Genomic DNA, 13,642 nt, shown 5'->3' on the forward strand with positions numbered 1-13,642 from the left:
TTTTGCTGGCAATGCATGCATTTTCTTTATGTCAACTGTTAACTGATTTTGTGATCTTATTGGCTTAACTAATGCTCTTATTCCGGAAATGATGACATAAGAAGTTATTTGCAACTTTTGTTCTGAAGCTCACAGTGCAGGAAAGCTTTCGGCATAGTCATGCTCTGAACATTAACGAGGCCGGAGAAGTCCGGAGATGTCCGGAGAAGGAGTTGGAGTGTAGCCAGAGCTCTTCCAAACCAGTCATGCTCTGAACAAACGCGATGCCACAGGAGAGGGAAGCGAGGGAGGAGAGGGAAACGCGATGCCACCAGAGAGGGAAGCGAGGGAGGAGAGGGAAGGAAGATCGCCGGATATCTCATTAAACTGAAGCTCCAGGCGAGTGAGGGCGGTGAGGTTAGCGATGTCTTTGGGGATGGTGCCGGCGAGATTCTGGTTTCCGATCTGGATGGCGACGATGCGACATCGCGTTGCGTTGCGGCGACATACATTGCCGGCGTCAGTTTGCGCCGCCGAAGGCACGAGAATCGTTCGCACAGAGTTAACGGAGTGGTATTTCTAGGAGAGTAATTGAATTTAGGTGGTATGTATGTAAATAGTAATGTTTAGGTGTTAGATAAGTAATTAGGATAGTTTTAAGTGTTATGTATGTAAAAACCCCATTATTGAATTAATTTACTTAATTATTAATATTTTAAATTATATTAATTACTAGGGTTTTTTTTCATCCTTTTTTTCGTCGTCGCGGTTTGGCTTCCTCTGCAGGTGTAAGATTGCACGAGTGGCTTCTTCGGCTCCTTCGTTGTTGTTCGAATTCGCTCCTTTGACGACGTTCCCTTTTCCCTTCGGATCGGAAGTTACGTCATTTTGATCGGAAATAAGGACGGGAGCTCGCTGTGAGGTAACTTTCTCCCTTTCGCGCGCTTCTTCGGGCAAATCCCGTAAATCCGCCGAACTATAGGATTTAGTAAATCCGGCATTTACGGCAAAAAGAGGGAAACGGAGGATTTATTACGCTGCGAGATTTGCGTCGAGCGTAAATTACGTTTGGCAGGATTTACACTAAATCCTGCTCAAATCCGGCGTAAATCCTTTTGCCAAACAGTCCCTGAAAGTTTCTCGCCTCCTTCGTTGGCGACGTTCTCTTCACAGAAGTTCTACGAAGAGAGTGCGCTCGCTGTTTTGCTAAAAGCTTCTTTGCCTACTTCACAAAAGTTCGATCCAATTGAGTTACGCTGGGTTAGGCTAAGTCTTGGTTGGGTTAACTACTTCCTAGGCTAGGACAATGGGTTCTTAGGTTATTTAGGGGCACTTAAGATCCATTGGGTCATGATTTAAATCAAAGTTTAAAATTTTGCAATTAGGTATTGAGGCGTTTTTCATTCGTGAGGTGAGGCATAAGCTTCAAGGAGTTTTGAGGCGTAAGCCTCAAAATCCAATAATTGTATGCAGTGAAAATAAAGTTTAAAAGTAATTTTTTATATTATATAAAAATAATATGTTAAAGAATGACATATTAATTTTTTATTAAACTATGAAGTAACAAATTGATATACATATGAAAAAAAATTGCTCATGATTTAAAGTGACAAGTGATAAATTATGTGAAATAGAATTGAAATCCAAAAACAAAACAACATAAAATATAAGAATCGCATAAAAGTATCATATAACATTAAGTTTAACTTTAAATTTCTTCTTTCTCACTTCCTTACTCATCCACAAGCTATTCTTAAAGAAAACTACAATAGTTTTCAATAACTTGAAAATCATCTGCACGTTCATTAGTGAGGGGTTTTTATTGGAGGCATCATTATAACAAACTGATCTCCCCTCTATCTAATTCTGTGGACTCTAAGCTTCCCAATCTACTTCTCCGTCTTTCATAAATATTTGTCATCAATATAATGATGAGAGTATTGCTCCTAAATTTTTAGAGGATGTGGTGGTGGTGTGTGGCTTTCAAGTGATTCCTGACGATGGCTACGACAGTGGTGGCTGTGGCGAAGGCGGTAGGCTAGAGGTCGAGGTAGTCGGGAGAAAATTGTTGTGGCTCGGGGGTGCATTAGGGCATGATTTGTTTGCGGCTTTAGTTTATGATTTAGGTAAGTTTCAACAAAAATATATATATAAGAAGGGTGAGGCGTACCAACTCATGCTAGTGAGACGAGGTACTTCTCAAGGCGGGCCTCAGCCAAGTTGAGATGCAAGCCTCATAAAAAGATTCGAGGCGTAGGCTCAAGGCATTTTTTTAGTGGAATTACGCAGAGGCCTCAAGACGAGCCTCATATTGCACAATTTTAAACAATGGTTTTAATTTCAATTTGACTCAATTGAGCTACACTGTGCCAATTTGGTTAACCTAGGTCTAACCTAGGTCTAGTCCACCTAAATTTTGGTCCACTAACTACTTAGGTCTTCTATGAGTGAATATGCTCAAGTGTTGAGAGGCCAAGCCAATCTGACCAAAAGTGGCACATTGGGTCCATTTGGATTTAATCTCCCCTAGGCCAAGTCCATTAGATCACTAGGTCCTTTAATGTATAAAAGGGCAAATCATTATGGTCTTAGTTCTTTCTTAGGACAATTGGGTCAAGCTAACCTTGATGGGCCATATTTGGTTTGATAACGGTCAAGTATAGGGCTATTTTAACAAAAGACGAGTCATGTTGAGTTTATAGGGTAACCACGAGTCTAGGGTAGTAAGCTATACCGGGTCATCCTTGTTTTAGTCACCCATGAATCTCTACATTTAATCAAGCTCCTTTAGAAGAACTTCATATTGCTAATTAAAATTTCTTTTAGATATATAATAAATCAGGTTAATGGTGTAATCTTCAATCCACTACGTCAAGGGACATTTGCATGGCTACTAATCATGAAACATAGCAAATGCACACCAGGGCGATGGCTACAACACAATGCAATATTGACTAGTATATCCTCAGCTCCAACTTAGATTGATTAAACTCCTTTAGTTTGCTACATTAGGCAAAATCTCATAATTGGTTTAGCAATGACGAAGTGCAACACTGACAAAAAAGGAGGGAAGGGAGAAAAATAGGCATAGGCTATTGCAATTTAGTGAGATGTTTTGATTATAAATAATGACAAGCATGCATAAAAGAACCCATATAGGTTAATAGAGGTGCCAATAGCTTGGGTTTGGGCTCAAGAGTGGTAATGGGAGTTTGTTCAAGATGAGATGAGCATTGAAAGATGCAAGAGGGATTTGATTGTATGGAGAGAAAACTATAAAGTTTGAAGAAGATATATTTGAAATACCAGCAACTTATTAGGTTTTCAAAGTTTGAATGGCTTTATACTTTTTTTCTAATAAAAGAAAAACTTTTAGTCAAGAAATAAAAAAGATTAGGTTATTTACGTACATATCACATAAAGCATTAAGATTTATGTGTTTACCACATAAATTTAATTGTTTACATACATAACACTCAAAACATCAAAAGAACATTAAAATTAGTACTTCCCGTTACAATCCCATCACCTTGTAACCCTGCTATCGGTCTTGTCCCCCTTCTTTGCTAGTCCTACCACCCTTCACACACCACTCGTCATTGCTAAGCCTTTCTCCCTTATGCTTCCTCTCTATTATCGATCTCCCTCTACCTTTATACTTGTTTTTCTCGTATTTCAACTCTTACCTAAACTTTTGAAGCCCTCATCAATAAAGGGGCAACGAGGTTGCATGAGAACTCACTTATGATGTCACGCCCTAGGATTTAAAGCGAAATAACTTCTGTCTCTTTTTCTCTTTTCAATAATAGCTAATTGTCATTTACAATTAGATTAATTTAACATCCAGAGTTAATTAATCTTATCATAGAAAATATAGACAGTGAGAAACATAAATCACATTAATGTGGTTGTCAATATTTACATTTTGACTCTAGGGTAAAAAATAATATATATAATAGTCTTCATAGGCTACAAAAAAATACACCTAGACAAAAAAAATAAAATTGAAAGGTAATTAAATTAAAATTACTATCTAGCCTTAAGATGTAGGCTCCTTATTTTTAACTGAAACCATGTAAAACCACATAATGACCGTGAAAGCTCAGTAAGTAATTAAAATCTTACAACTGAAATCAATGCATTGAAAAATGAACAGCATGCTTTGAATCATATAAGAGAACTATGTCAATTTATCCTTCTATAGCATATCACATCTCAATACATTACTTCATCACATATAATATCAGTAACAGTCAGCAATATTAATGACAATAAACAATAACAATGTTAGTCACAATATCAGTAATAGTGATCTGTATCAACAACAATAATAGTAATCGATAATAATAAGCGATATTTCATATGAATATTAATATCTATAAAATCAATAGCAATATTAACACCAGTGTTAGTATCAAGCTCCCAATCAATCGTCTCTTATGTTTCCCAGTCCTACATCTATGACTCTCAATCAATCGCCTCTTATGACTCACAATCAATGTTCTCCTTATAACTCACAATTAGTCTCCAACTCCTTATGACTCCCATCAGTGAATCGATGTATCTTGAGTGGTATCTTGTGGGTTATCATATCATATATATTGATATCAATTAGTTTATCCTTTCAGTCAGATCAATATCACAGTTCAACACATATCAGTCTTTTCTATCATTTCAACATATGTTAGATTTCAGTGTTATCATATTAAATCATGATACATAACTTTCAACACATTTTTAATATACATTTTTCATACTCATTTCATAGAAATATTCATGTACACGTTTCTAATTAATGAAAATGCATTAAAATCATGTTATATTGTTCAGAATAATCAAATATCTAATATATCAAAAGTTTGAGATGAAAGCTTATGAAATTAGGAGATTATGTATTTTTGGCAGATTTAGAAGAGTAAAAGGATGATTACTTTCAATGAATATAATATTTTTTTGTAAATGAAATAGAGGACAAATAGGCCCCCGACGGACTTTCTCTTACTTCTATCTCTCCTCTTCTCCCTTTTCTCCTCTTCTACTTTCTTTTTCTTCCCGTCCAAGAAAGAAAGCGAGGGAGTGGCGTGTGGTAAGACAGGGATATTTATATTAAAAAATGTATTAAAACACTGTTACTGGTTTAGCTCATACTTGTTAATTGTGTATATCTTGAACAAACAACAAAAATGACAATTTTCAATTCTACATAAATTTATATCAATAGATATGAGAGGATTTAAGCATAATTTAGCCTAAATCTTGCAAAATAGAAATGTTAAATATGACTACAATTTTTGATATTGAAATTAAAATTATTATTAATTTTTTTAATAAAGAAATATAATTTTTTTAGAAAAAATTATAATTACTTGAAAAATTATATTTAATAAAATGTTTAATTATAAATGAGCCAGTAATACCCTTACATTTAACACCATTAACCCAAACATTGGAAGTAAGGATAAAAAATATTCTATTTTAAAAAAGTTGAGGGAAAAAGTTGATTCCTCGAGTTGGGGTTATTTGTCCCTCACAAAGAGTTGAGGGGTCATTTTGGTTCTTTTCTCAATTTTTTTTTTTAAACTTTTTATAGATCTCCCAATTTTAAAGATTTTGTCAAGGTTTTATTTTTGAGTAGCCATGTTAATTTCAATGTCAGAATCTCAAGCTTCCATTTTACTATTGATAATTTTCAATAGGAAAATCCAACCCAGATTGAGAGGGCGTTGGGAATTTGGATGGATGCAAAAAATGCAAACTTGGAGGAGAGGCTGAAGTCTCTTCTTGTGCAGCTAAGTTCTGAATCTGGAATCATTGAGAGAATCGTTCATAAGAGCAAAAACCAACATAGGGGATCTCTTTACTTCCAAGCCCTGCTCAAGGTAGCCATAAATTATGTTAAGTGTATCCAAAATAAATTTGATTTTTCAACAAGTATTGATTTTTTTTTCCATTTATGCGTTTTTTAATATAAGATGATGCAACCTTCTTTTTATATCTCTGTTTCTTGGATAGAATTTTCATCATATTTATTGTGTAATTCCTAGGTGAGGAGGGATTTAAGGCTTCTGAAGTCAGCAGGGCTTGTCCAGATCTTGAATGCCCTTTTCCCTATCATTAGAGGGAAAAGTCCGGCTGAAAATGCTCATCATTCAAAACTGTATGTTTTTATTTTTTTATTATTTTGGTGTTCGAAATTTGAATTTTTTTCAATGCTTTCCACTAGTAATTTTTTATTATTTTGGTATACTTTCGGGTAAATATAAGCTTAAGAAAGGACTGGAAAAAGGATAAAAAGTGTGCTAATCCAAAGTGTTTAGGCATTCCTTACGGCAGTTGGATTGATAGTGAGTAAAATAAAATGTTTTTCAATTCGTGGTGCATTAGTGGTTGGGTGTATGATTTATATGCTGCTATATTTTGTGGATCACTCAGTTCATATTTGAAACTTTTTTTTTCTCTATTATGTAGTAATAATAAAAGTTACTTCGTTGGAAAGCACACCTACCACAATCGGCTCTTGGGTGTTGCACGTTTATTATCACAGGTATGCTAGCTATTCTGTTGATTAAATTGCTGATGTTTGGTGAGATTTTCTGCTTATAATTTGATTATTCATCTTGGCTTTGCTATGGAGTTGATATTCTCTTTTAATTATTATTCGTTGATGCAATCAAGGCTAGCTATTTCATATATATATATTTTTATTTTTCACTTGTGTTTCTAGCTCTCTTTCTTATGTGACTGTTTGTTTCCTGCTAACGTTCTTTCTAATCTGCAACGATCTTGTGAGTTAAGAGCTTAGTATATTTAATCAAATTAGAATGTTATTTAATGTAATGCAAGGACTCAATTAGAAGAGTCATCAAAACTTCGTATTGTTCAAGCATTTTTTTCTCTTCGTGATAGAAATAAAGGTGGTGTTAGAGATACCATAGGTATTGTGTCCAAAGGCGTTGAAGTGGCACTAGAATAGTGGTGGCAATTGCCTGAGATGTCCGTTCAGCTCCTCACGCCCTTATTCAGGCTGATGGAGTTTTTAGGAGGGCTTTTACCTTGCTGTAGCAATTAAAGCAACGTCATGCTACTAATATTGGGTAGGGAAGGGTTTCATAGGATCAACTTTGACGCCGCTTGCAGGTTATTGATTGCACAAGTAGGGTGAAATAAACATTTAGCTTGTTTTTCTGCGAAAAATTAATTTCAATGACTATAACCTGATTTATGCACTCTTATTTATTTCTCTACTCTTTTTTTTTTCATTTACTTAGACATGCTTGTTGGTTTATTTTCTGTTTTTGCAGATGGTTGAGCCTATTCTGAAAGCAGCGATGTATCCTTTATTTAGATGATGCTTATGACTAAAATCTTAACTTGTAATGCTTATATCACATTTTAATGAGTTTATTTGCTTATATGACGATCAACAACATTTCATATAGATTTTTTTATTTAAATGTATATTAACAGTTAGCATTGATTTGAGTTATTATTCTCAAATTTAATTTGAAACCTATCTTAAAGTCTTCGCAAAATAAGGGAGCATTCTCTAGGTATTATTTTATCTGCAATTTAATCTGCTTTCTTAAAATTTGACCCGGAATATAACTCTAGGCAAAATTTCACATACTAGGAATTCTATATGAACTTGCCATTCTAGTTTGCAATCTCCTTGTTATTTCTACAATGTTGTTTTTGGTGAATTTGATAGCAACTATAGAGCAATTCTATGTTGTTGGTTTTGATACTAGAATATTAGCATTTTTGGTACTTATACTATTGCAGCTAATTTCTTTGCATGATTCCTAGTAATTGTTTGTGATGGTCTTATTTTTATAATATTCATTTTCTACTACTAGATGATTGGTTCTTAGTTAAGTCTAGTTGTATGAATCGCATATTATTTGATCGGTTGCTCTTTTGATATTCTCTTCTTTGCGAATTGCTTTTGAATGTTGTAATTTCATATATATTTGATTAATTCCTAGTATATGAATGGTGACCTGTGACGACCTCTCTTATGCTGTTGCGAATATGAATGGTGATGCTGAGACCTTCTGAGAAGGGCAATTTGTGACCTCTCACCCGCAAACATGAACGAAAATAATGACCTGTGATGCCATAACCTACCTCAACACCATGCAATTGCATCAACAACTTGCAATTGCATCGACAACGATGACTTACATCCTTGTCATGCAATAGGTAGATATGTTTTTTAAAATTTTAAATTATTTTTAATTAATGCCAACAAAATAAAAAAAAGGGTCTCTGAATTCCTAATACATTGGATTAACCTTAATCTTCTGAACACTTTCAACCAAACTGCTCCTAATTCATTTGATCTGTGCCTTCTAACAGTGGCGTCAGCCGTACAGATTATCTTGCGTTTGTCTCAGCTTACTTTGTGTTAGGATGAAACTAATGATGCTGATGTTTCAGCTTCCTTTATGACCGAGATTTAGGCTTCGTTTGTGATGACTTTCTTATGGGTTCTTAAAATGGCTTTTTAGTAAAAAATTAAATTTTTTTTACTAAAAAGTTGCTTAAAGAAGCAGGAAGAAAGCTGTCCCAAACGAAACCTTAGTTTCAACTTGAGCTTGTTTTTCTCATCTTGCCCTTTGGTGTTTTCATGGCATTTTTTACTTGTTTGGCTAAGAGACGCCAGTATTTGATTATAAGCTGCTTCATATTTGAAGTTTACATGGGCGCAGGAGCTTGATTAGGCTAATTACGCTTTTATTCTAATACTATAGTGTTTATTGAGGAATAGTGAGAAATAGTAGTACATAAATTTTCATCATATTCTTTAATTTATTAGATATAATCAGCGTGTTTTTGTGTTTTGCATCTGCTTACATTTCTAGTTCTATACATGGTTTCTTGATCATCCATAGTCAGATATCTCTCTTGCTTGCTAAGTCATTCTTCATGGGATTTTCACTCACAATACTGGCCTGCCTTGGACGTCTTCGAGTTCTTGTTCAACAGGTCAGGTGTTATAGTTCTTCAAATTGAATTCTAGCCATGCAATCTTTCTCTTGAATATATACAGGATTCTGACAAAGATTATTGTGTTGACTAAGTTGATTTTTGTTTTTGTTTTTGCTGCACAATTAGTATTGCATATGCAATTAAAAAAATCACACCCCCCCCCCCCCAAAAAAAAAAAAAAAAAAAAAAAACAAATATTTAAAAAACCGTTGTACTAAAAAAAAAAAAAAAAAACTAGATCCAATTTATCTAAACCAGTGTTGACATATAATAAATATGTTCTTTGTATGAGATGGTTGCTACCTTAATCTTAATTGTCCAGGATATATTTTTGGCGCTGATTATTTGAATTGGAAGTTGAGTTAAAGATTAAGGTTTCGTATGTGATGACTTTCTTTCTGCTTCTTAAAGCAGTTTTCGAGTACAAAAATTATTGTATTAAAAAGCTACTTTAAGAAGTAGAAAGAAAGCCGTCCCAAATGAAGCCTAAATGGCATATTTCTAATGTTTGGCTAATAGGCTTTGTTCGATTTCAGAAAGGGTACTTGTCTTTGAATCTCTTCCATTATCATATTTTTGAAGAATTTAATATAGTTTTTTATTTAATGATCCGAAATAGCTGAGATATTTTCCATATGAATTGTTGATTTCAGGTTATATAGGAAAAAAACAAAAAATAAAAAACTGTTCTGATAATTGTACTTTGAAAATTTGATTGAGAACAGTACGTATGTATGAGCATGTGTAGCAAAAATCTGCCCAGTTCGCATGGATTTCTAAGTTCTTTTTTTTTTTTCTAGTTTTTCTTCAACTGATGGAGGTAAAAAGGAGAATTTATTCCTGCATGAATTAATGACTTGCGAAATGAGCATATACGTGAAAAGGTTGGAGTAGCTCCAGTAGAAGATAAAAGATTAGAGAGAGTCGCCTTTGATGATTTGGCCACATAAAACGACGGCCTTCCGATGACCTGGTTAGGAGAGTAGAGGTATTAGATTTGACTTATGTTAAGGAAGATAGAGGCAGACCTAAAAAGACTTGGTTAGAAAATATTAGGAATGACCTTTCTTTATTAGATTTAAATGAGAATTTGACTTTTAATAGGACACAATGGAGAAAAATGATTCATGTAGCTGACCCCACGTAGTGGGATAAAGGCTTGATGTTGTTGATGAATTAATGACTTTCTTTTGTCTTGTAACAGATATTAATAGACGTTGTTTCTGTATTCAATATGGTTTCAACTCACTCTCAAAAGCACTCCCTGAAACTCTCTAGCGAAGGAATTGAGGTTTGTTATTGTAAAGTAACTAATCTGTTCAATTTTCATTTTCTTCAGTGTAGGATTTGCAGTGGGTTTTGTGCTTAAGAACTTATGTAGGCTATAATGCACTTGATTTTCTGTTATTAACCAAAGGCTCTCTTATTGTAGGCTTTTGTGGATTATTATTCTTCAAGTGGTGATATTCTGACACTTGAATGCATCTGGGAAGATGACAAATATGTGTTGCATGAAAGCACACAATGTGACAACAACAAGATCCCAGATCAGGGAGCTTTTCCTTTGGAAACTCAGTATCAAACTTTACAACTTTTGGGTGAAGGTAAGTATTTTATCAATGGAGCTTTACATACATTTCATTGAATTTTTATGTATTTACAATTTTACATATCTAATATCTAAATCTGTTATTCAGTTATTTACGATTCTAATCTCTTATCACTTTATGTAAATTGAAAAAATCTTTTCATTCTTATATTTTGATGTCATTTGGACAATCGGGTGTTATAAATGTAAATATAAAATTTAGATGTTAGATATATAAGTAAATAAAGACCTCAATTGTGTGCATGTAAATGTCGGTAATGTACTAAATACTTTGGTGATTAGATTGTTCTTAAGGCAGCTAATTATGGCTTCGTTTGGGACGGTTTTTTTATTGCTTCTTAAAGCTGCTTTCTAGTACAAAAATTAAAATTTTTGTACTAAAAATCGGCTTCAAAAAGCAATAAAAAAGCCGTCTCAAACGAAGCCAATGCTTTCTCATTTCACTTCCAACACATTGCCTGCACCTTACAGAACTGTGCCATGTTTCAGATTCATGTAATGAGCAAGAAGAAAAATCACTCAACTCGCAACCTCATACCAATTCATCCTTGGATGAATCAACACACACTGGAAGAAGCATAGAGAGTATAGATTTCAAAATGTCTCCTGTCACAGAGCCTGCTTGTGAACCAAGTCCTGGCAAAGAATTGCTTACAAATTTGATGAGAACTCAAAGTAAATCAAGGAAGACAGTAGCGTTTGTTTCTGTTCAAGTTTCTAAAACTTCTGAAATGGAGTCAAGCGAACCAGAGAAGAAGAAGATGAGATTGGATTTGGCTTCTGTGGGAAATGCTGATGCTTCTACTGCTGCTGGTTCTCCATTTCCAGGTTTTTCTCTTTAGCGAAGCCCATAATAGATCTTTATTCTGATATAAAGTTGATTAGCTATATACCATTCTATTCTATAAGTTTATAGCCATTTGAGCTCCAATTTATAAATAATATAGGTATCCATGGACTTGATGTGACATGTAGATTTGTAACATTGTCATCACATTAAAACTTATTCGGCCAAAATTGCTTTGAGGTGAGTACATTATACCAAATTTTTTACCAAATCAGAAGTTTTACCATTTTCTACCTTTAGTACCAAATAATGACATGAACATATCTAAGTAAAATACAAGAAAATTTTATTTTAATAGATGAACAATAGATATGAATGTAATATTTCTATTGATGGATGGGGAGCAAACAATTCCTTTATTGCAATCAAACTTGAAGCTCATGAAAAAATGAGCATAATTTAAGTAATTAAATGGATCAAATTGTTACACATTTGAAAAAAAAAAACAAGAAATTAATTGGAATCTAGTGATGGTTGAAGAGAGGGATAGTCGGTATACCCAACAATAGGATCAGGGGTGTAGAATGTAGACCTATCATACTTATTAAGAGGAGCATTGAGCTCAAATCTTCTTGGAAGATCGGGGTTGGCCAAGAAAAGTCTCCCATATGCTACCAAATCTGTATAACCTTCTTCCACCACCTTATTGCCTTCCTCTCGATCATAGCCACTTGCGGTGATGAAAGTTCCCTGAAACACCCTCCGCATCTCATGGAGTCGATGAGGGAGCTCTAATTTTCCCTCATTGAAAGTCATTCGAGGCTCAGTTATGTGACAGTAGAGGAGGTTATATTTATTTAGGGATTGCACCATGTGAACCCCAAGAGCATCTGGGTTAGAATCTTCACACTCCATTAGGTCTGAAAAGGGAGAGAGCCGGATGCCTACCCGGCCTGCCCCAATCTCATCCACCAATTTCTCAACAATCTCCAAGATGAAGCGGCAACGGTTTTCCATGCTACCCCCATACTCATCTGTTCGATCATTTGCACCATCTTTGAGAAACTGCTCCAGCAAATATCCATGCGCCGCATGTATCTCCACACCATCAAACCCTGCTTCAATGGCATTTCGTGCAGCAACTCTGAAGTCATTAACGATATGTGGGATTTCATCAGTTCTTAGCCTTCGAGGCGTCGAGTATTCTTCAATTGTACCATCAAGATGAATTTGTGGATGAATAGGCTTGTCTGTGCTTGAGATTGGAGCCTGTCCATTTCGTTGGTAGACTGCACATATAATATCAAAAATTAATAAACCTAAAACCCTACGAAACTACAAAAAATTAAATATAATTACCATGATTAGAGACCCTTCCAACATGCGCAAGCTGACAGATAAAAACTCCTCCCTTCTCATGAACTGCACTGACAATAGGCTTCCATGCCTCCACCTGCTCTTTAGTCCATATGCCTGGAGTTCTTGGATACCTATTTTTAAATTTTATAAAACATTTTAATATATAAATATTACTTTAATTAATAATTAATTAATGATTAATTATAATTAGTGATTTAATTAGTGATTACCCTTGAGCAGTATCAGAAACCCCAGTGGCTTCTGATATAAGAAGACCTCCTCTTGTTGTTCTCTGTGAGTAAAATAGTTATTTCTATTATATGTAAGTGAAATGAAATAATATTATTTTGATTTGCTCTTAATTTTAAAAATAATGAAGATATTTCTTATAATTAAGAAAATATAGTAATTAATATTGCTAATTATTGATTGATTATTTGCTATATGAATTATTAATTAAAATTTAGGTTATAATAATTTCAAATTAAATAATATTATTTTCAGATTAATTATGATAAAAATTAATTAGAATGCCTTGCCCATTTTAATTTCAAAAATAAAAAAAAATAACTAAAAAAACACAAATTAAATATATATTTAAAAACAAAAATGAAAAATAAGAACAAAATATGATCCTAAATGATCTCTAAATAAACATATGGATCTATTTCATAAAGAAGAACATAATTAAACACTCTTAAGGAGTTTATATGAGCTATTTAAGCTAATTAATGATGATTAAGGGTGCTTAATTACCTGTGCGATAGATTAAAGGCGCCCATCTTGTGAGGTTTGAGTAGAGGGATTTTGTGAGCTTCCATTTCTCTCTCAATCTATTAATCTTAATGGAGAATATTATATTCTTAATGAGCTTCAGATCTCCAATTTGAATTTATAGTTTTTGAGATGAAAGGGAA

General features: G+C 33.9%; 2 protein-coding genes across 4 annotated transcripts; one reads left to right on the forward strand and one right to left on the reverse strand.

Moving 5' to 3' along the window:
* Positions 1-720: 720 nt before the first annotated feature.
* Positions 721-11,625, forward strand: LOC110107911. 3 transcript variants are annotated; one of them, XM_020838356.2, is made up of 9 exons: positions 721-901; positions 5,691-5,858; positions 6,024-6,136; positions 6,448-6,523; positions 7,281-7,309; positions 8,874-8,967; positions 10,175-10,261; positions 10,403-10,574; positions 11,051-11,625. In XM_020838356.2, exons 2-9 carry the CDS (start codon positions 5,715-5,717, stop codon positions 11,419-11,421), a joined length of 1,086 nt encoding a protein of 361 aa, XP_020694015.1. In that variant the 5' UTR covers positions 721-901; positions 5,691-5,714; the 3' UTR covers positions 11,422-11,625. The 3 variants fall into 3 exon arrangements, with proteins under 3 accessions (XP_020694015.1, XP_020694014.1, XP_020694016.1); XM_020838355.2 differs by having other exon boundaries at positions 722-901; positions 5,676-5,858; XM_020838357.2 differs by having other exon boundaries at positions 723-901; positions 5,676-5,858; positions 11,069-11,625.
* Positions 11,626-11,774: 149 nt separating this feature from the next.
* Positions 11,775-13,029, reverse strand: LOC110107913 (putative 12-oxophytodienoate reductase 8; the record flags this gene model as incomplete). The annotated part of the gene is made up of 3 exons (XM_028693097.1): positions 11,775-12,655; positions 12,726-12,856; positions 12,956-13,029. Coding segments are annotated over 3 exons (981 nt in total), but the record flags the coding sequence as incomplete, so codon positions are not given.
* Positions 13,030-13,642: the final 613 nt, after the last annotated feature.

Source organism: Dendrobium catenatum, unplaced genomic scaffold (genome assembly GCF_001605985.2).
Source record: "Dendrobium catenatum unplaced genomic scaffold, ASM160598v2 fragScaff_scaffold_231, whole genome shotgun sequence".
NCBI lineage: Eukaryota > Viridiplantae > Streptophyta > Magnoliopsida > Asparagales > Orchidaceae > Dendrobium > Dendrobium catenatum.

Coding starts and splice junctions, on each gene's coding strand:
- LOC110107911 (XM_020838356.2), top strand. CDS start 5,715: ATGGATGCAAAAAATGCAAACTTGGAGGAGAGGCTGAAGTCTCTTCTT. Junction 6,137..6,447: donor AATGCTCATCATTCAAAACT/GTATGTTTTTAT, acceptor TCTATTATGTAG/TAATAATAAAAGTTACTTCG. Junction 8,968..10,174: donor TTCGAGTTCTTGTTCAACAG/GTCAGGTGTTAT, acceptor GTCTTGTAACAG/ATATTAATAGACGTTGTTTC.